Raw genomic sequence first — 26,829 nt, forward strand, 5'->3', positions numbered from 1 at the left:
AATTCGGCCTCACATGGAGTACTGTTCTCACCTCTGGGCGGGTGCTCCCCAGCACCAGCTTCTTCTATTTGACCGCATACAACGAAGAGCTGCTCGAATCATCGACGATCAAGTCATCGCCGATCGGCTTGATTCTCTAGAATTGCGTAGAGATGTGGGTTCTCTCTGCATCTTCTACCGCATTTATCACGGGGAGTGCTCAGAAAAGCTGTACGGGTTGATTCCAGCGGCCGAATTCCACCATCGGACATTACGTGCAAAGTACCATCCGTATCACGTAGACGTCTGGCATTCCACAACCGCGCGTTTTCATCGAAATTTCTTGCCTCGCAGAGCCACTTTGTGAAATCAACTACCGGCAGCGGTCTTCCCGAACAGATACGACTTAGGGACCTTCAAGAAAAAAGCATACTCCCACCTTACCTTAAAGGCCGGCAACGCATTTCTTGACACACCTGTTGTTGCGGATGTCCATGGGCGGTTGCCTCACCTCTCCCCATCCCGTGAGCCTCTTGCCCGTTTGCCCCCTCTCATATAAAAAAAAAATGGGTATCGTATCCGAGGTTCTCGAGGGCGCAGAGAACGAATTTGGGATCATTTTTGAAATCCAAGTTGGCCGCTGCGCAAAAATATGATTTCAACAGTATGGGTATCGTATCCAAGGTTCTCGAGGGTGCAGAGAACGAATTTGGAATCATTTTTGAAATCCAAGATGGCCGCCACACTTAATTATGATTTCAGCAATATGGATATCGTGTCCGAGGTTCTCGAGGGTGCAGAGAACGATTCTGTGATCATTTTTGAATTCAAAGATGGCCGCCGCTCATAATTATGATTTCAGCAACTTGGATATCGTGTCCAAGGTTCTCGAGGGTGCAGAAAACGATTTTGGGATCAATTTTGAAATCCAAGATGGCCACCGCTCAAAATCTGTCCTCGACAACCTCGAGAACCATATACGGTATCCATATTGCTGAAATCATAATTTTGTGCGGCGGCCAAAGTGCAAAGTCCAAACGCAGTTGTAAAAAAGGTATATTTGATTGGTAAAAAGTTTTAAATTACAATGATATAGAAAAACTTATAAATATAGTAAACTAAAAATCAATAATTTTAATTATTATACCAACGTTAGCAATTTTCTTATCTTTCTTAGCACAAACACATACACACACATCCATACATATACACACATCCATACACACACATGCACGCAAATTTATTTTATTTTTATTTTGTACCCCCCTATAATAATAGGGGAAGAGACTGGACCACACGACACAGGGAATCCTAGTGTGAGGCCAGAATACTTGTAAAATTAAAGTTACTTACTTTAAACCAATGTATACTGTTACAAGTTAACAGATATTTTGTAAATCTATGTAACTAATATGGTACTGCAATAAATTATTCTAATACTTATAATGCGTATAATAATTCGTGCTACGGGATACTAAGTTTTAACTGAATTCGTTTCTGGCATTCGCCGGCCGCTACCGCGGCCCGATACGCTCGGCTCATGCGTTGTTTTAACTGTTGTAACATAACCTAACCTAACCAATTTTAACGAATTGTTGTTGATAGAGCTGTTGTCCACGATTATAGTGCTACCTCTCTTATTACAACGCAATACTCAGTTTTCAAGAAAAAACTAAAAAAAGTCTATTCTCCCCCCTCCCTTATTTGTTAATGGGGGAAAACGCCTACAATTTGGTTCTGGTGCTCGCCGGACGCTGCCGCGGCACGCTACGCTGGGCTCGTGCGTTATTTTAACTGTTCTAACATAACCTAACCTAACCAATTTTAATAAATTGTAGTTCATAGAGCTTTGGAGATTGATGAACATGAACAATAAACCCTGTTATAAATGTTTTGTTGAAATAATTATTGATGAAGCCGTCTAATCTGTCATAGACTATTTTTTACATTTCATTTAACTGTTTTTCATACAATTTATGGCTGTATGGGCTTAAAACCTTTGCCTGTCCTAATATTTTATGAAGAATCCAAAATCAGTTCATGACAGTTTTTAGCCTCCCGCCGCGATGTCAGTAGTGTTTATTTACGTTATTTACCTATTTTAGGTTAGATTTTTTTTCGTTATTTTCTTGAAAACGGTGCATTACCTTGTAATAAGAGTGGTATCATTAAAATCGTGGACTAAAGTTCTATCAACTTCAATATTTTTTACATCCAAATTCGTGCTACGGGATACTAAGTTTTAACCTTCATTTATATATATATATCATCCACCGAAAAGAAAATCTAAATCCACAAGTGAGATGCAAAAACAGGATCGTATCTTATCCTAGTCTGCTGAACAACACTCACGTGCCCTACACAGCGGCAATCTGAAAAGTGTGAGTTTTAAGTTCGGTACCATGCTCCGGATCGGGAAATCAGATTTTTGTCCGGATGTGAGGTCAACAGAAGATCCAACAGTAAACATGTATGACATTTCACGTCTGGGATTCGCGTCGGCATAATAACCAGTTGTTTTAGACTTCCAGTTCAGTCGTCAACAGATCATATTGTTGCGTAGCAACGCTGCAACGTAAATGACGATAATGTCAAACTTCAAGACATTGTTAATTTCAACAGCTCCGTCAGCAATACTCGTAGCTCAGCGGAAAAGTGTTTACTTTAGACGCTGTAGACCCGGGTTCGATACACCTACCAGTGTATGGAATTTTTTGGGTTTTGTTAAGTTAATGGAAATTTCTAGTAAGTTCAGGATCAAATCGAACAGAAAAGAAGGGATGGAAAATGTGTAAGTACGATAGAAATAGTTAAAAGAATTTTCTAGTACAATTTAAATTTAAAGATGGAATGGGAGAATCATTTTGAAAATAGAACAGATCCGGGGGTATATAAGCCGTACTAAGCGTAGCCTACGGCAGTTCTAGTTCTGACTCGAAAGTGTAAAGAAGAAGAAGAAGAAGAAAAGAAGAATTAGTGAAAAGTGTGAGTGTTCCAAGAAGAAGAAGATAGAAGAGACTTAGTGTTCGGTGCGGTGTGACGTGTTGATGGTACTGCCGCCCACATGAGGAACAGCGGCAGACCGGCGAAGTGAAAGTTCAGAAAAAGTGAACGCAAAAAAGACTCGTTCCTATAAGCGGAGTATTATTTCCAATCCCTGAGCCACTCCCGTGTCAATATATTGGACGTTAAAACGTTCCAAACCACAATCATGTCGAAATTGAGCTAAGAACACAAAACTGGTCACGTGATTCCATATTACCGCACTGACAAAAATTAGCAGCCCTACTGTGACTCTTTAAATGACCAAAAGAAAAATTTTGTAGCCCAATCCACATATATGGAATACACTAATATTTATTAAACTTTAGACACGAATTCCTTAAAATGTGATGTTTGTGGCTTGGAATGTTTTTCAGGAACTACGTCCAATTTACCCTATAGTAAGGTTCAAACATTATTATAGGTCCCACGATAGTACCTTGGATTGAGAAGAGTACATTCAGATAAACATTTTTTGCCATCAATTGATAGTTCTACAGTTTGCTTACGATATTGTGAGTTAGAAATCTGTTAAGAGTTTTCAACTTAAGAAAAAATTTTAACGTTAAAGATCTATTGATGGTATCAGAGGCACGCGATAAGTCTAGCAAAATTAAGATTGTACCCGGCCCCTTATCTTGGGCATCTAAGACATTATGTAATAGATCCATTAAAGCAGTAGTATAGGATTTCCGAATGCCTGACTTCAGTTTTAGTAGTATGTTGTCCATCTCTAAATATTCTGAGAGTTGAGCGCAAACCACTTTCTCGATACTTTTGATAGGCATTGTAATTTACTAATTGGACGTAATTCTCTCAATAAATCAATATTCGTAAAATGTTAACGCCATCACAGATGGGTTTCATGCTATGATGCAGTGATCATAATATGCTGAAGTTGGTTCCTACCAGATCGGACTGCTGCATACAGAGGCACTGGATTGAGATTGCCAATGATCTGATAAAATGACACGTACTTAATAACAAAGAATAATTACTAATACTATGCACTGACCTAGGATAAGATAAAAGAAAACTTTTTCAATGATAAATTTAATTAAGTTATGCTTAACAATTAATTGTAATAACTACTTTCATTTTTATTTGTATATTTTTTTCTTTTGCTGTAATAACTCTGTAAGGGTAGACTAATTTAGCAATAGCACAAACTTCAGTGGTTTTTATTGCCTTGAAACCTTAATAATAATTATATAATGTATTACAAAAAGCTAGATGAGACCTGGATTTAATTGGAACCAAATTCAGACCTCTCTCACTCTACGTGTAGGCATCGAAATCATAAGTACGCGCGGCGGCCTTTACAGAGAGGCTATCCAGTAAGGACTCACGAGGAGCGAGCAGTGACGTATGCTCGAGTTTTGTTCGTCCCCTACTTCACCGGTCCGACTGATCATTTAAGAATGGAGAAACATTACAAAAGCAAAGCAAATTAACGGTCATTGCGATCCAAAATAATTTTTCAATCTTCCTAAAGATGCTGATAGAATCTAATTTAAAGTGATAATTTATTATAATGAAATTATCATCCATGATAGCTACCTATTTATTTCCTATTCTAAGTAGGTTTGCCTATGTCGTGGTCTTCCAACGCATACATTAATTACTATCTGCAACGAATGTAGGTCTGACAACGAAAGAATATTTATTTTAAATAACGATTATATATGACGAGGAAAGAACCTCTGTATTGTTTTTAAAAGGTGTGACGTCATTACTGTTGACATCACAATTGCTATCTTGCTGAAGATCACTCATTGGTTCTTCCATAGAAAAATACACGAGTAAGTATTTTATTAATTTCGTTTATTCAACGGGCAGCGTTACGACGTCCCATAGAGGTCCGTACCATACGACAACCCGAGCACGACTTTAGTCTCTTTTTTTTTTTTGAGAGGAAGAAATACTGTTACGTATTTACGCCCCGGAACGGGGCGTAATATGTCGGACTCGAGTGTCCGCGTAAGCGGACACCCCATACCGACTAAAACCTCCTCTGTGCTGTTAGCAGCTCTGGCTTTCACAGCGAAGTAGGACGTGGGCCGTAGAGGCCGCAAAGACTACGCAACAACAGTCGCGGGGCGTCTCCTAAGGAGACTCGAACCTCAGACCGGCTGTGTGCTTGTGGGAAGGAGAGAGAATGAAAATGACGATGAAATGAAGATGAAAGATGGAGAGGTGACAAGAACACACTCGCCGGCGAGTGTGGTGATGTTTTGTGTAATGTATGTAAGTGTGTATGTATGTGTTTATGATTGTGTGTATGTTTGTTTGAATGTATGTAAGTAGTGTAAATGTTAGTGTGCATGTATGTTTGTGTCTGTTTGTGGAGTGTGTTTGTGATTGTGTAAGTGGTGTATGTCAGTCCGTCAGTCAGTCCGTGTGTGAGTGAGTGTAGTGTAACGATTACAGGACGAGGACTAGCGTCTCGATGGGTATCAAAAATGTGTGGTGTATCTAGGGTGCGGGCCGCTGACCATTGTCAGAGTGACGAGTGCCAGTGGTTTGCGGTGGTTGACCGCGCCTACGCCTGCGAAGGCGGTGTGTGCGTGTCTGTGTCGGTGTTTGTGTGGGTGTCGCGTTCGCGATGGTGATGTCGTCATCCGGGTCTACCGTTACGTGTCTGGGACGTCTTATTGGGTTGAGACTATGGTGAATGGGGGGTGTACCCGCATGCCTTCCTAACCAAGATGTTGGGATGGTTAGGCGCCTTGTCAAAGAAGCGTCGCGAGATCTCTTTAAAGTGTTGAGCTATCGTCGGAAGCTCTAGGTCGCGGTGAAGGTCAACGTTTCGGATGAACCACGGGGCTCCGGTTGCCATGCGCGTGAATTTATTTTGAACTACTTGCAAACGACGTAAGTAGCTCGGTCGGGTGTGCGCGAAAACGACACTTGCGTATGACAGTGTGGGCCGTACGATGGTTTTGTACAGCGTCACTTTGTGTTTGAGCGGAAGTTTGCTTCGCCCACACACAAGTGGATAAAGGCGACTGAGGACAAATCGGGCTCTATTGCATATTCATATTGCTGTTGAACGTGACTCCTAAGTATTTGTAATCCTTCACCCACGGTATGGGTGTTTCATACAGTTTAATAACGTCGGTCGGTTGTTTTTTTAACGCGGATGCTATTCGCGTTACCGAAGAGTACCGCTGCACTCTTGGTGGGGTTCACTTCAATCCGCCATTTTCTGAACCAGTTGCCTAGTTCATCGACGGCGGCTTGAAGCACTTTAATGTTCTTGTTCAAGGTTGAGCGGTTGGAGCCAAAGTAGAGTGCCATGTCGTCAGCGTACTGAGCGAGCTGGACACTCGGAAACTTGGGAATGTCGCTCGTGAAGAGCGAGAAAAGAGTGGGAGAGAGGACCGAACCCTGTGGCACGCCAGACCTGATGGGTCTGGGTGAGGATAGGGTGCCCTCTACTCGATATCGGAAGGAGCGATCAGTAAGGTAGGCTCGAATGATTCGCCTGTCTGGCACTCCCAGTTGATACAACTTGAATACTAAGCCGTTGTGCCATACCTTGTCGAAGGCCTTCGCGACATCGAAAAACACGGCTGCCGTGGTAGCGTGAAATTGACGCCGTATGAGAATGTACTCGGTGAGTCGGTGAGCCTGCTGGGGACACGAGTGAGCGGTTCTGAATCCGAACTGTATGTCGAGTATCAGGTTAAGCTCCGCGATGTAATGATTAAGACGCGCGAGAATTAATCTTTCGTAAAGTTTCCCGATCGAGTTAATTAAGCTAATAGGCCTATAGCTACTCGGATTAGCTTTAGGTTTATTGGGTTTTGGGATACCGATAACAATGGAATCCTTCCATTGTTCGGGGAACGCGCTATTAGACAATAGAATATTAAAAATAAAAAGGTAACCAATAAAGTAATAAGAGTCGAGGGTAGGATTTGAAGAACCCTATTGTTTATAGTGTCGGGCCCCGGGGCCTTCTTGGAGTGAAGCTCCTTAATGATTAGCTTCACCTCTTCGTAAGAGGTGGGTTTTATTACATCGCCTGAAGGGCTCAGAGCGGAGCGACGTTCAACTTCACGATCAACTTCGTCAACGTGTGTCGGGTCGGCTGCTGCATTTGGAGAGCACTGACTCTCGAGACTATCGGCGAGGCATTCAGCCTTCTCATCGTCATCGAGCGCCGGCTGCAGTCCCGGTCTGTCCAAAGGAGGCATGACAGTGGGCGGCTCCTGTTTGAACGCGCGAGGCAGCTTCCAGAAAGCCACATGTGATGGCTTAAGGTTGCCGAGCAAGCGGTCCCACCGTTCGCCGATACGTTCCCGTACCACCCGCTGTAGGTAGCGGAGGTGGCGCCTATTCTCGACCGACGGATACCTATCGTAAAGGTTTTAGTGTCGATCGTGCGGGCTGTATTTATAGGACCCGGCGCACGTGCTCGTGTTTTATATTCATGTTGTTTTTTACAATAATTTCACATCACAATGTAATTTATCAACTAAATTTAACTAAAATTAGTTAAACTAAATTATTCTCGTTTTTATAATAGGTGTGTTGTAGTATTTGCGCCGATATATACATTATTACAATTATAATTATATAGAAAAAACTGAGCTATTTTTATAAGTTGACCTTAAACTAGGTAGACACAGTTTTAGGTAAAGAAGACAACCCTAATGTCGTCAGAAGAGGTAAGAGTCGTGCAATGCAAAGAGAGGAAACTTCTAGATGAATAGGTCGGTGTCAGCCAAGATAGGTTGTAATACATTGTTATAGGTGAGATGTGCTTGAGTCGTGAGGAGGCGAGAGGCGAGAGCGGGTCACGGCGGAAGGACACCGATTCAAAAAATTAAAATAATCGCTAACTAGAATTAGATTAATTAATTAGATTGTATAAAAATACGCAATTATTTTTATACTTTTTAGTGCATATCATATCTATTGTTTTGAAATAGTGTTTTTGAAGTCGGTAGTTTATTGTTATTTTTTTTTATTGTAATTGGAAAACCTTCAGCTAAATACAATAATAGTTAGGAAAATATTTACATAAAAGGCTATTTACAAGTTTTCGCAGATATTTACTAATGATAATTACATAATAAATAGTAACTAGATTAATATTAACAAATGGAGGATGAGAAAATCTGATCTAGCGACATGGTAAGAAAGATTCGTTAGTTTATTTAAGAATGTTATCTTTTATACCTACATAAAATATTAATACATAAACGGACGTGCATCTACATGAACGTGTTCAATAAAGGCTGACATTTATTGAATACAATTTTGCCTTTTCACCAAACTCTCACTAAACTACCTTTGAAGTATATCCTTTGCATTAAAAAATAATCATCGAAATCGTTTGGCGCGATATTGAGTTATTCGTAAACTTTTCGTCGACATACGTATAGCAAATTTAAGACTTTTATGGTTTTCTCGTCGATTCCATTCGGGTCCCCACGGGAAGCACCAGCTTTCAACTAAAAAAATAATTATCAAAATCAGTTCAACCAGTCGAAAGAATTGAAGTAACAAACACAGAAAAAAACCGACGCTTGAGAACCTCCTCCTTTTTTGATGTCGGTTAAAAATGTAGGTTAATAGCGCTATGCAATCTGAATTACACCTTATTGTGTGAACTCAAGAGTCCCTATTTCTCTAACTGATTTTGCTGAGTGAGACTTGTTGACTATTACAATATTATATTCTTTGTCAAAATCGACAATACTCATTTGATAAAGCGATAAGCCCTACACGTTTCAATTATTTTGGACCAGTTTTTGCTTTAATTTGTTGTCAGGTAAGTAATTCGTAAACGTTTAAAGTAATACTGAAAGATACTTGTTTTAGAAGTTAAAATTGGACAATTTAGTTGAAAAACAGTTCTAAAATTTTAATGTTATGGTAAAGGTTTTGTGCAGGTTACAGTCTTGTTGGTATGTTTTGTTCAGATTTTAATTTAATTTAATTATTTAAATACATATAGATTGAATGATACATACTTTATGCTGATTTTTCTCATGTTATATTTAACCAAGTAGATTCATATGAACCGACAGTGGAATCAATCCTAAATTATCAATACTATAATTCTTGTAATTTAACCTAAGCAAAAACGGGTTGAATCTCAATGAATTTAGGAAATTAATCGCTTAAGAATTTACAGGTAGCGGATAATTAAAAAAGGTGAAAACAAATTTGTTTGATTATTATGTTTTCCTGCTCTAACTACTCAGCCAAATATAATGAAATATGCTACATGCGTTGTCAGGGGTGCAGAAAAGTATAAGGGTTCATTTTACCTCGAGAGTTGTATGTTTGTAAGGAAGCACAACACTAAATTACCGTGGAGGAAATTGACAGTAGAAGCTACTTGCAAATATAAACTTCTCGCAATATTTCCTAAAAACTGTTACATTATAAGCACAGTGTCTGAAGAATAAGATTTTTTAACCTGTGCGTGCTGCCAGTGATGACAGACGAAACGCAGACGTGGTCGCTAACTATGTGCCTTATGAAGAAGCTCATGGTCGCTCATAGGGCAAAGGATTCCTATCCATTGCCCTGCAATATGCTCGAATTTTCCCTGCGAGATCTAATCAGAAATGAGGAGATCCGTAGAGGATCCAAAGTCACTGACATAACCCGAATAGAATTGCGAAACTGAAGTGTCAGTGGGCATGGCATATAGCTCGACGGACAGATGGCCGTTGGGGCTTTCAAATCCTTGAATCGGGACCACGTACTGGAAGACGCAGTGTTGGTAAATCCCCCACAAGATGGACCGATGATCTGGTTAAGATTCCGGTAAAGATTGCATGAGGGCTGCACAAAACCGATCCTCGTAGAAATCTTCGGAGGAGGCCTTTATCCAGCAGTGGAAGTTGTCTGGTGAAAATATGATGCAATAACATATTTTATATAAAATTTAGAACTCATTGTATTTCTTTTCTAGGATATGCAGTAAATGGATAACATGTCACAGCTTAACGTCATCTCTCTATCCATATTAGTTGTAAGTTTTGCGATCTTGGTGAATGGAGATATATTCACTTCAACACACGAGATGGAGTATCTGTTACCAACACATCAGAGAATCTTAGAAGAATTAGATGACTATATTATTAAAGAAGATCAAAGACTCAACACTTTGAAACGGTGAGATCATGTATTGCTTTTAAATTAGTCACCAATTTTAGTGAGTTTTGATCCGGTATGGCAAGTTTACCTTCACCAATTACATTAATAATAATGCACCGCCGATGATTCTTGTTGTTCAAAAACTGAAAATATATGTGGATTACGTATTTGAAGAAGCAGTATTGGTAGGCCCCCCACAAGATGACCGACGATTTGGTCAAAATAGCTGGAATACGTTGGTTGAGCGAAGCGCAGGACCGATCGTTTTGGAGATCTTTGGGGGAGGCCTTTGAGCAGCGGTGGACGTCTTTCGGCTGATGATGATGAAGATGACGCTTATTAACGTTCTTAAATTTGTGAAAAGTGCTTCTTTGCTCCTACGTATTTAAATAGTCCCTCACTCGAGATTTTTTTTAAAGGAATACTGATACTGCTCAGCCCAACATAGGCAACTAACGAAAATTATAATTATAGCCTGTAAAATATATTTGTATTATTGTTGTGCTGCAGGGTTTTTCTTTGCAGTTCTTTTTCGAGTAGATATTAAGTTTTGCCATGAACTTCAATAGGTAAACTCATTAGATATAAGTTTAGATGTTTGTTTGTTATTGACAACCCAAGTGGCACTTTGTGTCCTACGGGTAAAATAAATATCTTTGAATCTTTTAAGCAAGGAGGCCGTAGTATTGGCAGTGATCACTAACCATCTAGGAACCCATTCTTACATTCCTCTATTATTCTTACAATAATAATATTAAAATCATAATAATATGTAAAACAGTAAGCGATTAACATTAACATCGAGAATACAATAATTGAAAAAGGGGATTCTTCGCTCAATACCTGAGTCTCTGGTGCATCAATCGTAACGCTCTTCCCTTTATGAAATAACTCTTATAAACACGTTTTTTAACAGTTTAATCTTACAATCGCACACACATACACACACACCAAACATACAATTTTCCCTTCTGAACTCACCTCAGACTACTCACACTACCTTCCTGAACATAACCTTCCTCCATTCTCTGAATCATGTCTGCGGTTCTTTCCTTTTTGACAGTCAACTTTTATTAATAACCTTTACTTATATCATTTTTATAACTTTGCCTGTGATAAATAATGGTAAAAGAGCGGTGCCTCCCAACACAGGCGATAGCTTAATGGGAGACCTGCCCCTCCGCCTTGAAAAGGAGCCTCTCTTGTTGTAAGTGACAGGTTTCCAATGGAATACATCTTCGATAAGAAATACAAAATGCAGCTGCACGAAAAACCAACAGAGGACTCTAATGTTATAGACCTTAGGATATTCACCGATGGCTCGAAAGCAAGGTCTGGCACGGGATACGGAGTGTTCTCCGAAGATCTAAATATAAAAATAGCTCAGAACACTGTCTTCCAAGCAGAAAGCATGAGTATCATAGAAGCGGCTACTTTGCCCTGTACTTTCCACGGGGCGTAAAAAGAATAGGGGAGTCCCAGGCCCATGGGTGTCGTAAGAGGCGACTAAGGGCTTTTTAGAAGTGGGAGAGTTACGCTGCCGTCTTATGACGTCAGCATAATCGGGCCAGACTTGTCCGGGTTAATTACCACACTTGCACAGAATACCGGCGTGAAGTAGCGGCCTAGTGCCGCTATGTTTCGCATAGGTTAGTGTCGAGGACCGGAGGCCATCCCTTCCCCCCCCCCTCCCCCAACATAATATGAGAGTGGTCTTGAAAAATAAATTACCCCAGGAGGGTACCGGCTCTACCAGAGCCGGAGAATCGCTCCCCGAGCACTCTCGCTCGGGCTGCCCTTCGTGTTCTGGGGAAGGCACAGAACCGCGCATGACCGAGGACAAACGAGGCAGTAACACCACGGCACCCCGCTCCACGCTCAACGTGGACTTTTGCAATATCAGGGGAATTCACTCCAAATTAAACGCCGTCCACCACCACCTTGAGATGGCGCAGCCGGCCTTGTGTTTCCTTACGGAGAGGCAGATATCTCGTCCTAGCGATACGTCATATTTAACGTACGTGTGTACGTTAGGGAGGATATTTGCTGTCCCCGTCTCGGCAATTTTGAGGGTAGGGACCTATCTACTCTCTGGCTCCGGGTAGATTTACAGGACCACGTCCGCATCTATGCGTGTGTCTACAGGTCCCATAGTGGTAACGCAGAAACCGATCAACTCATGGGCAGCGTTCAAGCGGCAATTGACGATGTGCTTCCACAGATTCCCTCCGCTGAAATCGTAGTCTTGGGTGATTCCAACGGGCACAATGCCGAATGGCTTGGATCACGCACCACAGACTACGTAAGGCAATCTGTGCATAATTTTGCATTGGCGTATGGTCTGTCCCAATTGGTTGAGTCGCCAACGCGGCTCCCGGATGTGGATAGCCACTTGCCGTCCTTATTAGATCTTCTGCTGACTACACATCCCGATGGTTATCAGGTCTTTGTCAACGCCCCTCTCGGAACGTCCGAGCATTGCCTGGTCAGGAGTGTAGTGCCAATCCGACGCCAACGTCGCAGACCACCAGCGACCCGACGCATTTGGCACTACAAGTCAGCAGATTGGGTTAGGATGCGTTCCTTTTTTGCATCCTACCCTTGGGGCAAGGTTTGTTTCCCTTCTGACGATCCTAGTGCCTGCGCCGTTGCAGTAGCCGATGTGATACTACAGGGCATGGATATTTTTATACCAAGCTCTGCAGTACCGACCGGTGGCAGATCACAGCCCTGGTTCGATGCGTCAGTTAAAGCAGCATCTGACTGCAAAAAACAGGCGTATCGAACTTGGGTTGCGGCGCTGGGCACAAAGGATCCAAACTGCAAAGTTCTTAAGAGGAAATATAACCTAGCCTCCAGATTTTTTAAGCGGCAAATCGCCCGTGCGAAATCGAAGCACGTCGTCAAAATTGGCGAGCAGCTTTCCAGTTACCCGACCGGAACACGGAAGTTCTGGTCGTTGTCGAAAGCTGTTCTTGGTAACTTCAACCAGCCGTCCCTGCCGCCGTTGCACATGAGAAATGACAACCCTGGCCCATACGGCAAAAGAGAAAGCTGATCTCCTTTGCGCTCTTTTTGCCTCCAACTCGACTCTTGACGACTACGGAAAAACACCGCCGACCATCCCGCGGTGTCAGAGCTCTATGCCTGAAGTACAGTTCCGACAGAAAACTGTTAGGCGAGCTCTGTTTTCGTTGGACGTCAGGAAGTCAAGCGGGCCGGGTGGCATTTCTCCAATCGTGCTTAGAACGTGTGCCCCTGAGTGTGTGCCCCTCACGGAAGTCAGCCCTTGTCCATCCGACCCAAAAAAAGGGAGACAGTTCGGATCCGGCAAACTACAGGCCTATTGCTATTACCTCCCTGCTCTCCAAAATCATGGAGAGCATAATCAGCCGCCAGCTCTTGGTATATCTAAAAGGTCACTAGTTGATCAACGACCGACAGTACGGCTTTCGCCATGGTCGGACGGCTGGAGATCTTCTGGTATACCTAACACATTGATGGGCGGCGGCTATTGAAAGCAAGGGGGAAGGCCTGGCAGTTAGCCTGGATATAGCAAAGGCCTTTGATCGTGTATGGCACAAGACGCTCCTCTCAAAACTTCCATCATTTGGGCTTCCCGAGAGCTTGTGCAAGTGGACCTCCAGCTTCCTCACTGGGCGCAGCATACAGGTCGTTGTCCACGGATATTGCTGGAACCCGAAGCCCGTGAATGCTGGAGTGCCCCAAGGCTGTGTGCTATCTCCCACGCTGTTTCTTCTGCATATCACTGATATGTTGGACACCATACATTGCTATGCAGACGACAGCACTGGTGATGCCGTAAACACGGGCCATGCAAGTCTCTCTCGGGAAATCGCCGACCAGTGCCGGGAGAAACTTGTGTCTTCTATCGAGTCCTCGAGAGGGGTAAATTGAACCTTGTCCAATTTAACCCCCAGAAGACTCAAGTTTGCGCGTTTACCACTTACAAAAACCCCATTTGTCGTATCACCGCTCTTTGACAACACTTCCCTTAAAGCCTCCCCTAGTATCGGAATACTGGGTCTCGAAATCTCGAGCGCTTGCCAATTTCGTGGCCATCTGGAGGGCAAAGCCAAATTGGCTTCGAAGAAACTGGGCGTCATCAATAGAGCACGACAATACTTCAAGCCGGCCCTCATTCAAGCGCTCTACAAAACGGAGGTCCGGCCGCACATGGAGTATAATTGCTGTCATCTCTGGTCGGGCGCACCCCAGTATCAGCTCGATCCATTTGACCGCGTGCAACGCCGAGCAGCTCGATAGGCCGGGGAACCAGTGCTCGGCGAACGGCTGGATCACTTGGCGTTGCGTAGAGACGTCGCTTTATTGTGTTTTCTACCGCATTTATCACGGGGAGTGTTCCGAAGAGCTGTTTAACCTGATTCCTGCCGTCAGATATATATATCGTCCTGATATCATCCCCACCATCTGGATGTGTGGCGGTCCTCCACAGTGCGGTTTTCAAGGAGCTTTCTTCAGCGTACTACAACGCTGTGGAATGAGCTTCCTGGTGCGGTGTTTCCGGGACGATACGACATGGGTACCTTCAAAAAAAGCGCGTACACCTTCCTTAAAGGCCGGCAACGCTTAACACCAGGTGACTCGTACGCTCGTTTGTCCTCCTATCCCATAAAAAAAAAGCTACTTTAGCACGAAAGGTGCAGGATTACTCTTTCCGCATCAACTCAGATAGCATATCAGTACTGCAGCTCTACAAAGCAACACTATCACCTCAAAGCTAATATACGATAGTCACCAGTGTCTGATGAAGTAATGTGCAAATAGTAACCAAGTAACTCTTCAATGTATAAATAGATCACAGTGCCTCACACGGCAATGATGCTGCGGGTGAACTGGGCAGGAAAGACTTGGATTTGATAGCAATAGGACCAGATCCAATCGTTCGTCTCCCCTCTGGCCATCGCCAGCAACGGTCATACGAGAACATACCAAGGAATTAGTCTGTCTCTCGCGGCGCTGCGATGTGAGTCGGTCGTGTGCTTGTGCATCGTAATTTGTAAACATTAAATCTAAGTACGATGTCAAATTACCAAGGACTAATAGTGAACGAATTTCTTACTTTTGTTCAAAATAAGATTGATGTGCTTGATTAGATAAGTATGGTGCAAATATGTTGTTCAAACTATAGTGATAAAGAAATCGAAACCGGCAAGTCCATATTGTATGAAACGATTTCTGATGGATCGCGATGCGTGGTAAGAAAGGGCGAAGACAAGAATAAAAAGAACATAAGGGACGTTTTAAAGCTTTTAAAAGAAGTGGACCCTGACAAGGTGCCAGTGTGTGTCGCCAAAGATTTAAACCATCTGCCGCCGGTCACATTTGACCACGTGGATGTGACCCGCCTCTTGAAGGATATAACTTTGCTCAAACACGAACTTACGTAATGACACTATTTCCAAAACGGAATTAAATAATTTTGAAATAAAATTGTGTAAACAATTGACAGAATTACGTTATGATAAAACTAAAACTAACAAAGTTAGTTCCCATTATCACTCTGACTGCATCCCAAACGTCAAAATGACGAGCAATCAACATTGCGTAAATACTCAAGGAAGCGAAGCTACGTCGGCCGGCACAGCGGAACGCCTGTATCATACTGATAGCGCGCTCGCGTCGCACGCGCCAGCTGCAACCGTACCGTATTGTTTCGCATGATTCATGCATACTTACTCAAACTTCAGACTTAGAAACGCGAAGCATTATTGACGAAACTGAACCATTCACGTTAGTGACAAAAAAAGGCGCAGTAATAATAGAATTAGAATTAATATGCGTGGTACTTCGACAGGTAATTGTAATATAGAAGTGGTTGAGTCATACGGTGCAATATATGTATCACGTTTAAAGAAACACATAACCGCCGATAATATATCAGCGTATATCCAAACTCAAGGTCAAACATGCACTAACGTGGAGCTCTTAACTCCTAGCAAAGAGACACTGTTTAACTCTTTTAAGATTACTGTGCTACGTACACAGCTACCTATATTTTTGGATAAGGACTTCTGGCCAGTAGGTTCTGTATTCCACCGTTATTGGGAGCGTAAAAGGACAATTAGCGTCCCCACGAAACCTAATAAACATAGAACATGAACAGTACAAACAAAGATTATACTGCTATAATGGCTTCGTTTAACTGTAAGTCTATTAAAAGAACGATTCAACACATAAGATCACTCTGTAAGAGGGCTGACGTCATAGCTATTCAGGAAACGTGGCTGCTTCCGCATGATCTTAATTTCCTAAATGAAATTGACGATGATTTTGGGTTTCGGTTGACACGAGTGTTGGAATCCTGAGAGGGCGTTCCTACGGCGGGCTGGCCATCCTGTGGCGCAAGTCCAAGTTCTCTAGAGTGACTATAGTGGAATGTAGTAGTGGCCGTTTATGTGCTGTCCGTGTTAATACAGGTGCCAGTGAATTTCTAGTCATTAATGTGTATATGCCAGTGGATTGTTTAGACAATCTCCCTGAGTATACTGATGTGTTAGCTAGCATGTATTACATAGTGGAAGACAGTGGTCTGGAAGTGTCTTACGTGCTAGGAGACTTCAACTCACATCCCGGTACCAGATTCGCTGATGAAATGTTATCATTTTGTACGGAACAGCAGTTGCTGTGTGCGGATATGGAGTTTCTAGGATCTAACTCTGATACCTTCACGTATATGAGTGACGCCTATGGCTCACGACGCTGGCTAGACCACTGTCTAACTACCTATGCTGCGTGGGACACTGTAACTAAAGTATAAGTAGACTACAATGTTAATTGGTCAGATCATTTCCCACTATTGATGTATTGTAATATGAATGTAATCATATCAAAATCTAGAGTAACCGATGTGCCAAATATTATTAATACTAAGATAAAATAGGGTAAAAGAAATGATGAACAAATTGATCGGTATAATAAAACATGTAATTATAATTTTATGACTATGTCTCTGAACTGTGATAATTTATCTAGTGATATATATGGGATATTATTGGCATCAGCGAGATGAGAATGTTTGGGGAAGGCATAGAAGACCATGGGAACTACATTTTATACCACAAAGGCGAGACACCAGGTCTGTACGGCGTAGGGTTTTTAATCAAAAAGAGACTCGCCAATAACATCGAACAATTTAACGGTATATCGGAAAGAATAGCAGTCTTGGACATAAAGATGCCAATAAAGAACAATGAGAAATGGTCTATAATTCAAGCATACTCGCCAATTGAATCAATCAAAAAAGAAGAAATACTAAAAATTGAAAGATTTTATGACGATCTACGAAAAGCTGTTCTAAATTCCCACAAAAATGTTATCGTAATGGGCGACTTTAATGGTAAAATTGGAAAGCGTAATAATGGAGAAGAGTACACTGTAGGGAAATACGGAACAGGTAAAAGAAGTGAAAATGGTAACAGATTAGTCACATTTGCTATAGAAAATAAACTGAGAATTTTGAACAGTTTTTATCAAAAAAAGAAAACAAAAAGGTGGACTTGGATTTTCCCAAATGGACTGCACAAGAATGAAATTGATTTCATCATGTCTAACAATACGAACATTTTTCAAGATGTATCAATCGTACATAGCATAAATTTTCACTCCGATCATAAAATGGTTCGTGCTAAGTTAACAAGCACGCCTATAAAAAGACGCAGAAGATTTAATAACGATAATGGAGCCATAGTTTGTACCGGAAACAGCGACCACCATTTAAATAATGTACATAAATTAAAAGAATATTCTGAAATTATAAATATGCCCACTCAGGCTAAATACGAACAATTTATTAACCTATTGAAAACAGAAACTAGTAAAGTAAATGCTAAGAGCAAAAAAACAATATCTGTTGAAACACAATGTCTTCTACAAGAAAGAAAAGAGCTATTACAGAATAATCAGAAGAAAAGTAACCGTTTCAAAATATCAGAAATCAGTAAAAAAATAAATGTTAGTATTAGAAAAGACAAGAAAAATAAGAGGCTAAGTACATTAAAGAAACACATTGAGAGAACTGGTGGAGTCAAAAAGGCATTTAAAGAACTAAACCACAAAAAAGATTGGATGCTAAGGGTAAAAAAGGATGGATACTGTACAAAAAAAAAGGTCAGAAATTCTCAAACTAGCCACGAATTATTTTCAAAATTTATACCAAAGAACAAACTCCCAAGAAGTGAAAGACTTAAGTAACGGAATAGACTCTGAAGATATACCGAAAATACTAGAGGCTGAAACAATAAGAGCAATTAATAGTCAAAAAAGAAATAAAGCACCCGGAATTGATCAAGTAACAAATGAAATACTTAAATCTACTATTTCGGTAAGTGCTCCTATATTAACGGACTTATTTAATGAAATTATAGAGACTGGAATAATTCCCAAAGACTGGATGAAATCAACAATAATATTGCTACATAAAGGTGAAATAGAGAACTATAGACCAATTAACTTGATGTCTAATATATATAAAGTTTTCTCAAAAATAATTTTATTCAGAATTACCTCTGCACTTGACCAAAATCAACCGAAAGAGCAGGCAGGCTTCAGAAGCAAATATTCAACAGTAGATCACATCCATGTTCTTAGACAAGTTTTACAAAAATATAAAGAATATAACAAGACATACTATCTGGGATTTGTTGATTATAATAAAGCGTTTGACTCCTTGGAGCACGGATATATCTGGCAAGCACTACATAGACAGGGAATACATGAGAAGTATATACAAATAATTAAAAATATTTATTCAAAAAGTACAGCGCAAGTTAGGCTCGAAACAATTGGTGAAGAGTTTCCTATAGAGAGAGGCGTCCGCCAGGGTGACCCAATTTCACCGAAGTTGTTTTCAGCGGCCCTAGAAATAATCTTCAGAAACCTAGAATGGGATATGTATGAATGGAATCAACATCAATGGCGAAAAGCTAACTCACCTTCGTTTCGCAGATGATTTAATCTTATTCTCTGAATGTCCAAAAACCCTTGAGCAAATGTTACAACAACTGTCAGATCAAAGTGCCATTGCAGGACTTTCGATGAATACAAATAAAACAAAAATTTTGACCAATGTTTCGCAATCCTATAACATCACAGTAAATAAGAAACAAATAGAATATGTAAAGGAGTATATTTATCTAGGTCAGCTTATAGCCGCAACTGACACCATGCCTAAAGAAATTGATAGAAGGATAGCCAACACCTGGAAAAGATTTTGGTCTCTTAGCGAGATTATGAAAAATGTAGATATGCCAATTAAAGAAAAAAGAAAAGTATATAATACCTGCATTTTGCCATGTCTAACGTATGGTTGCCAAACATGGGCATTAACAGAAAAGTTGTTGAAAAAAATCGAAATCTGCCAAAACGGAATTGAAAGAAGTGTTATTGGAATTAAAAGAAGAGATAAAATAAAACTAACAAAAATTAAGAGTACAACTAAATTCAAAGATGTCAAAACTGTGTGCAAAACATTAAAGTGGAAATGGGCAGGACATATGCTACGTGACAAAAGCGAAAAATGGACAAAAATCATAACGGAGTGGTATCCACGAGAATGCAAAAGAAGCAAAGGGCGACAAATAAAACGATGGGAGGATGACCTTAAGAGAGTGGCTGGCCCAGAATGGATAAGAATGGCGAGAGAGAGAGAACGATGGAAGTCTTTGGAGGAGGCCTATGTCGAAGGACAAGCTGTTAAGAAAATTGTAAGCAATTAGTTAAGGATATATATTTAAAAAATGTTATTGTTAGTAACAGCAATAAAGGCTTATTTATTATTTATTTATTTATTATATATTTTAATACGTCTATTGACACTTTTTATGCTAAAATTATAAATGTACTTTACACTGCATCCATTTTAACTAGTGGTACTCGCTGTGGTTGTCAGAAAAACAAAAAAGTAGTGGGCTGGAACTACCACGTTCAACAAAGACATGCAAAATCGCGCCAAGACTTCACATGTTGGCTTAATAACGGTAAGCCTAGAACCGGTTTTATATTTGAAAGAATGTGCAATAGCCGTAAATTTTTTAAAAAAAAGTTAAGGTGGTGTCAGGATAACGAAGAATCTATTAAAATGAATATTTTAGCCGAAAGCAGAAAGAATAAAAAATTTGTAAAATTTTGGAAAGATACTAAAGTTTTAAATGGTAAATCTAGTGCGCCAATTACAGTTGAAAATTTGGAAAATCGGAAGGATATTGCAGACCTGTTCTCTAAGCATTTCAAGGTTGAGCCATCAGCTGCTTTGTCTGTGACTGAGGCAGCCACCGACGGAGCTGTTCATATACCTCCTACTTTTTCACCTGACGACGTCGCGACTGTAGTGCGTCAAATGAAGCGGGGAAAGTCACCTGGCTTCGACCACCTCAGTATCGAACATATACAGTATGCGGGTGTTGAAATATTTAGAGTTCTTTCCGAACTCTTTAATGCATGCCTAAAATATGGATACCTGCCATGCTACCTTATGAGAACAGTGGTGGTTCCAGTCCCTAAAAATAAAACTGGTCATTTATCTAAATTAAATAATTATCGCCCTATTTCACTTGGAACTATTATTGGTAAGATACTCGAGAGACTGCTACAACCCGCACTGGTAAGGGAGATCGAGATAGATGATGCTCAATTTGGTTTTCGTACTGGTCTCGGGACAGATTCCGCAATATTTAGCTTGAAGCATACCGTTAATTATTACGTTGCTCGAGAAACCTCTGTATATGCATGTTTCCTAGATCTTAGCCGCGCTTTCAATCTTGTAAACTATGATTTACTTTGGTCGAAACTTGCTAAAACGGATGTTGATGGCAGTATTGTGGATCTGTTGCTAATATTTGCTGTTGCTGTTGGATTGTGTGTAAATAACCTGAATTACGCTGACGATATGGTCCTCCTCAGTCCATCGATCAGGGGTCTCCGAAAACTTCTTGGTGTATGTGTTAAATATGCTGAATCACATGGTCTTAAATACAACGCCAAGAAGACAGAAATGGTGATATTTGAATGGAAAAGAGGCCCGGAGAGGGTACCTGAAGTTTGTTTAGATGGCACGCCAGTACGAGTTGTAGAGTCCTTTAAATACCTGGGGCACATACTTACCGATGATTTGAAGGACGACCAGGACATAGACCGGGAAAGGCGAGCCCTGTCGGTACGGTGCAACATGCTCGCGCGGAGGTTCGCCAAATGTAATGATCAGGTTAAACTTACTTTGTTTACAACTTTTTGTCAAAATTTTTACACCTGTCAACTTTGGTCATCATAAAACAGAAAATCATATAGCTCACTCAGAATACAGTACAATAACGCTTCTCGAATATTAATGAAAAAACCTCCCTACTGTAGCGCATCGGGCATGTTCGCCGAGACAGGAGTTGCCGATTTTTTTGCGATAATGCGTCTCCGCATCGAGTCGTTCTGGAGTCGTCTGCGCGGCGCTCAGAATATTATCCTTCGAACCATCGGTGATTGCCCGGATAGTCATTTATTCAGGCATTGGTTGTCCGTGTACCACAGCGAGAACCAAAAATGACCGTGTGTATTTTTATTATTTTTAATTGTACACTTTTGTTTTATATTTTATGTTTTAAACTTTACTTATATTTATGTCTTATTTATAATTTTATTTTGTAATATACTTGCTCTGAAATAAATGATTTTATTATTATTATTAACAAGTTAACACTGGACGGAAGTGAATGGGTGTAGAAAATCAAAAGAGGCCCTACTCCAAATAGACTTCAGGCTCTCTCGCAAGCTGCTAAAACTCCCACGTCAAAGATTTCGTAAATTAACCCATGTAATAACGGGTCACGGCCCTTTTAACAAACATCTGTTTAGTATAGGTGTCACCGACATCCCGCTGTGTAGAGCCTGCACGGAGGTAGAAGAGACGGTTACACACATTATTCTGGAGTGTAGGAGTGTGGCCACATACCGGGCCAAACACCTGGGGTCACCGAGGACTCTCCTCGATGTCATAGGTAACACCAGAGGTTTGATTAGCTACCTTGAGGAGCTGGGATAGCAAGATTAGCCGCCCACCTCACCGCGCAAAATAGGCGCGCCATAGTCTTCGAGTTGCGGATAGTAGCCCGTGATAACCTACATGGGAGACCTGCCCCTAGTTTTTAAGTACTTTTTGCCGAATGAATAAACATTATTATGATACATTAACAACGATTTCCTTTTCTTGCGCTGAGGTTTTCTTACTTGCCGACTTTTTTATTCAACTTTGATTTTCCTTAGTATTCAAATGTATCCCAAATTTGAATAAGTCTTTTAAAGCGGTATCTATTGATTGGGTTTATGTTAAATCTTTACTTTACTTAACAATAATTTAACAACATCAAGAAGCCACAGACTTTAGTATTCGACGTAAATTTCTACATGATACTTCCACGCTTTCCCTCGAAAATAGCTAAATAACCCGTGTTAAATAAGTATCTATAGAAATATGAAAAAACAGTAATATTAGGTATACTTTTTTAAAGGTACGATATATTGAAAATGATGAATATTAAATAAATAAAAATTTCTCTATTAAAATTATATGTCTATTAAAAATTCTATTTCTGTTTTACTCTTTTCAGGTATTTGGCCATATTCAAGGGAGAACAGAAGAAAGCAACGGAAGATCCTGTCAACTACGTCGGCAACCCGATAAACGCGTTCACTCTGATCAAGAGGCTCACTTACGATCTGAAAGAGATTGAGACGAAGATTAAAATTGGAGCAGGTATCGTAGAAATAATTAAATAAATTATTACTGAATTGTTGGCTCAAAAATCCAGAACGTTTTTTCCTAAAAATGTGACAGTTAGGATCTGACCAACTACAGTCCAAATGCTATGCCTACCTGCTATCTGAAATTATGGAAAGCATTCGAGGGTTCCCTGCTACTCAAAGACAGTGCGAGTTTTACCATGGTCGGTCGGCGAGCGATCTACTGATGTACCTAACACATAAGAGCTAGGCGAAGGTATTGAAATCTGGGAGTTAATCTAGATGTAGCAAATGCTTTTGATTGTGTGTAACACAGGCGCTTCTCCTTATAGTTTCTCAAGTTATCCTTAATTCACCCACGAGCTTCCACACCTTCACAATCAAACATCCAGAAAACAACAAATTTCGGGCCTCCCTCAAACGCTCTTCCCCACTCGAAGAAAGTGTTCTGTCATATTTTAGGAGGAAAAAATAATTTCAAGTTACCTGTTCGTTAGTAAGACTCTCCACCGCACTTTCTAGTAACACAAGAGGAAGCGTAGTACCGTTGCCGGTTAGTGCCATTATATCCAGGTTGCTGTTTCTTTTGAAGGTACTCGTACCCATGTTGTAAATGTGCAAGCAAGCTCATTCCAAATATATCTCTCTTCGGGACAGTACAAGAAACAATGTCGGTTTAGACAATGAGTTGAGGAAATAAATGTATGTTTACAGAATACATTAACAACGTAACATTTAGTCATAATGACGCGATATATCCAACGCAGGAAGATCTAACAGGAGCCGCCGTCGCTCTCAGCCGGCTGCAACAAACCTACGAGCTGGAAGTAGATGAACTAGCTGAGGGGAAATTGAAGGGAGTAACGTACAGGTGGGTATTAAAACTGCTACTTACATTATTTATTCGCTCTATGTTAAAGCTTTAACGGTAACTTTAACTACACTTACAGAATATCCTTGGATATGTGGCTTATAACCTATTATTAGGCTATTATTAGGCTATTAACCACCTTATTCAGGCAGGTCAAGGAAATTACTTTTCTTTTTATATCCACCTCCTTTGAGTGTTGAACTTTAATAAGAAGAAGTTGCAAGAAACTCTTTGTGACAATCACTCACTCACAAATCATTTCAGTTACTATATATGTAAAGTGATGCAGCAATAATACTCAAATTACAAATACTCACAAAAAATGTAAATTAATACGTAAAAACAAGAGCTATTGAGTTCAGTCACGGCCGACTACTACTGCATCAACAATAATACTAGGCCATGGTACAGTAGATGCATCAATCCACACACACCGTAAATAAATAAAGGTATTTATCAACCATTTTATTAGCAATTATAAAAAATATAATTTAAAAAAAATTAAATTTTAAAACCATGAGGTAGAGTTTCCGACTACAGGATCATCCTGCCACCGCAAGCAGCGCCCGTTCACGAGCATGATGCATGGGCCAGCCATCACCTCCCTCGATCATATTTTAGGGAAGGGAACGACCCGTCCCACGTCACCGCCACAAGCAGTGACATTTAAGCGAGCATGATGAAAACTATCACAGGAACTCAACCAAATAACAAAAAACAAGAATGTTCATCTAAAATATATTCAACAACACTCACTAAACACCTCTACTTACAATTTGACCATTTTGCTTTAAGTATAAATTATTCATTTTTCAAAAATTATTCATAATTATAAATACGTATATATATTTAATTAAGGGTAACTAAAGCTCAAATCTTTTAGAGCAATTTATACCCATGCTTTCTTATCATCTAAATAATCCTTTAAATTGTAAAACGATTTTTCCATAAGTTTATGTTTAATATTGGCTTTGAACTTGTTGAGGGACATTTCCATTATGTTATCAGGAAGCGTATTATAAAATCTAACGCAATTACCGATAAATGACTTGTCGAGTTTACTAAGCCTAGAAGTGGGCATAAACAGTTTATTTTTGTTTCTAGTATTAATATTATGTTTTTCATATACCTTTTGAAATATATTGCCATTTTTATGAACATTCACTAAATTTTCATATATATATATTGGTTAGAAACAGTCACAATTTTAAAATTTTAAATTTAAATCTAAGCGACTCTCTTGGTCCCATACCATAATTTGCCCGAACAGCTCTTTTCTGCAGCACTAAAATAGAATAAATATCAGCAGCATTACCCCATAATAATATACCATATGACATAATACTGTGAAAGTAACTAAAATAAACCAATATTGCAGTTTCAATGTCTGTTAAGGAACGAATCTTCTTTACTGCGTATGCAGCAGAAAACAGCTGTATCAACTATATCTAATTTCTCGTTTTTAAGCTGCATATCGATTGACACTTGCTGAACATTAGGTAAAGTAAATTTAATGCATTTTTTTCGCAAGTAATTAGCTTCAAACCAATGTACAACTTTAGTTAAAGCATTGTTAACAACATCAAAATTTGGTATGCAATGGTGTATTTTAAACATGAGTGATGTATCATCAGCAAACAACACTATTTGATATTTATCCTTTGCAATATAAGGGAGATCATTTATATAAATAAGGAATAGAAAAGATCCTAAAATCGAGCCCTGTGGAGCCCCCATTTTAACTGTTGATCCAGAGGACCGCTTTCCATTGATATCCACCTTTTGTAGTCTACAATTTAAATAGGATGTCATTAAGTCCAATGCTTTATTTTTAATACCGTAATGGTGAAGTTTTCTAACAAATGTTTCGTGTTCAACACAATCGCCTTGGATAAGTCACAAAAGACGCCAAGTGCATCACGAGACTCCTCCCAGGCTTCAAATATATTATGTATCAAGTCAATACCAGCATCGGTAGTTGAACGACCCTGGGTGAAACCAAACTGTTTGGAGTGCAATAAATTATTATGGAAAAAATGACGAAGCAATTGATTTAAAATTAACTTTTCAAAAATTTTACTAAAAGTGGGTAGTACAGATATTGGTCTATAATTAGTAGGGTCACTGGTACAACCTGATTTAAACAGTGGAACTACTTTACTATGTTTCATTAGGTCAGGAAAGTCACCATATTCTATACAATTGTTAAATATTATAGCTAAATCTGGCGCAATAATATCAATCAAAGACTGGACAAGTTTAACTGATATGCCCCAGAGATCATTTGTCGCCTTATTATTAATTGATTTAAAAGCTTTTATTACATCAGAGCCAGAAACATGATCAAATTTAAAGATTTTATCATATTCAAAAATGTTATCTTTCAATAGTGAAAGAGCGGAGTCTGGTGATGAGTTCAACGAATTTGTAGTGGTAATAGGTATATCTGTAAAGAATGTTTCGAAAATTTTTGCAACTTCGCAATTCGACTTTACAGACCTGTTATCAAAGTTTAAATTTAACTCGGATATTTTATGGGTCACCCTTCCGGCTTCTTCATTTATTATTTTCCAAGTCATTTTTATCACGTTAGAACTATTGATTATTTTATTTCGTATATACTATACATCACTACAGTTATATTGTCACTCCGCATATAAATCATAAAATTTTTGCCTGTTTTTGTGTAAATCAACTGTTGCCCACTCGCTAAAAACTATTGCATCAGTTTTGAGGACCGATTTAGGAGTGAAAATAGAATTTATTAAATTATAGAACTTATTAAAGAATAAATTATACATTTCATTTTGTTTTAATGTATTATGTAAAAATGGGAGGTCTCTAACAAGGGTGTCCCTCACTCTTTTTATGCGGTCTGATGTAACTGGCACAAAAGTTTTGTGTTTAGTTATATTGGGTTTTAAAGATTCAAACTGAATTAACTGATCACAGTGGTCCGAATCTAATTTACTAATTATGTTTTTACTAGTAGCCCTCACATTTGTAAAAATAATATCAATACATGTGGCACTAGTAGAAGTTAT

The 26,829-nt window shown here is 39.7% G+C and overlaps 1 protein-coding gene across 8 annotated transcripts in view; it reads left to right on the forward strand.

Annotated features, from left to right (window-relative positions):
* Nucleotides 1-26,829, forward strand: part of LOC126965388 (prolyl 4-hydroxylase subunit alpha-1-like) — a 213,086-nt gene that overhangs the window by 145,779 nt on the left and 40,478 nt on the right. For 3 of the 8 annotated variants that reach the window (XM_050808982.1, XM_050808973.1, XM_050808981.1), the window contains exons 1-4: nucleotides 8,806-8,942; nucleotides 9,962-10,164; nucleotides 22,782-22,927; nucleotides 23,629-23,785. The exons of 3 other annotated variants lie outside the window; for them this stretch is intronic. In XM_050808982.1, the coding sequence (XP_050664939.1) occupies nucleotides 9,974-10,164; nucleotides 22,782-22,927; nucleotides 23,629-23,785 (494 nt within the window). In that variant the 5' untranslated portion in view covers nucleotides 8,806-8,942; nucleotides 9,962-9,973. Of the gene's footprint in view, nucleotides 1-8,671; nucleotides 8,943-9,961; nucleotides 10,165-22,781; nucleotides 22,928-23,628; nucleotides 23,786-26,829 lie in introns of those variants that run through there. 2 more of the 8 variants (XM_050808974.1, XM_050808979.1) reach the window with 2 other exon arrangements.

This window comes from Leptidea sinapis, chromosome 7 (genome assembly GCF_905404315.1).
Source record: "Leptidea sinapis chromosome 7, ilLepSina1.1, whole genome shotgun sequence".
NCBI lineage: Eukaryota > Metazoa > Arthropoda > Insecta > Lepidoptera > Pieridae > Leptidea > Leptidea sinapis.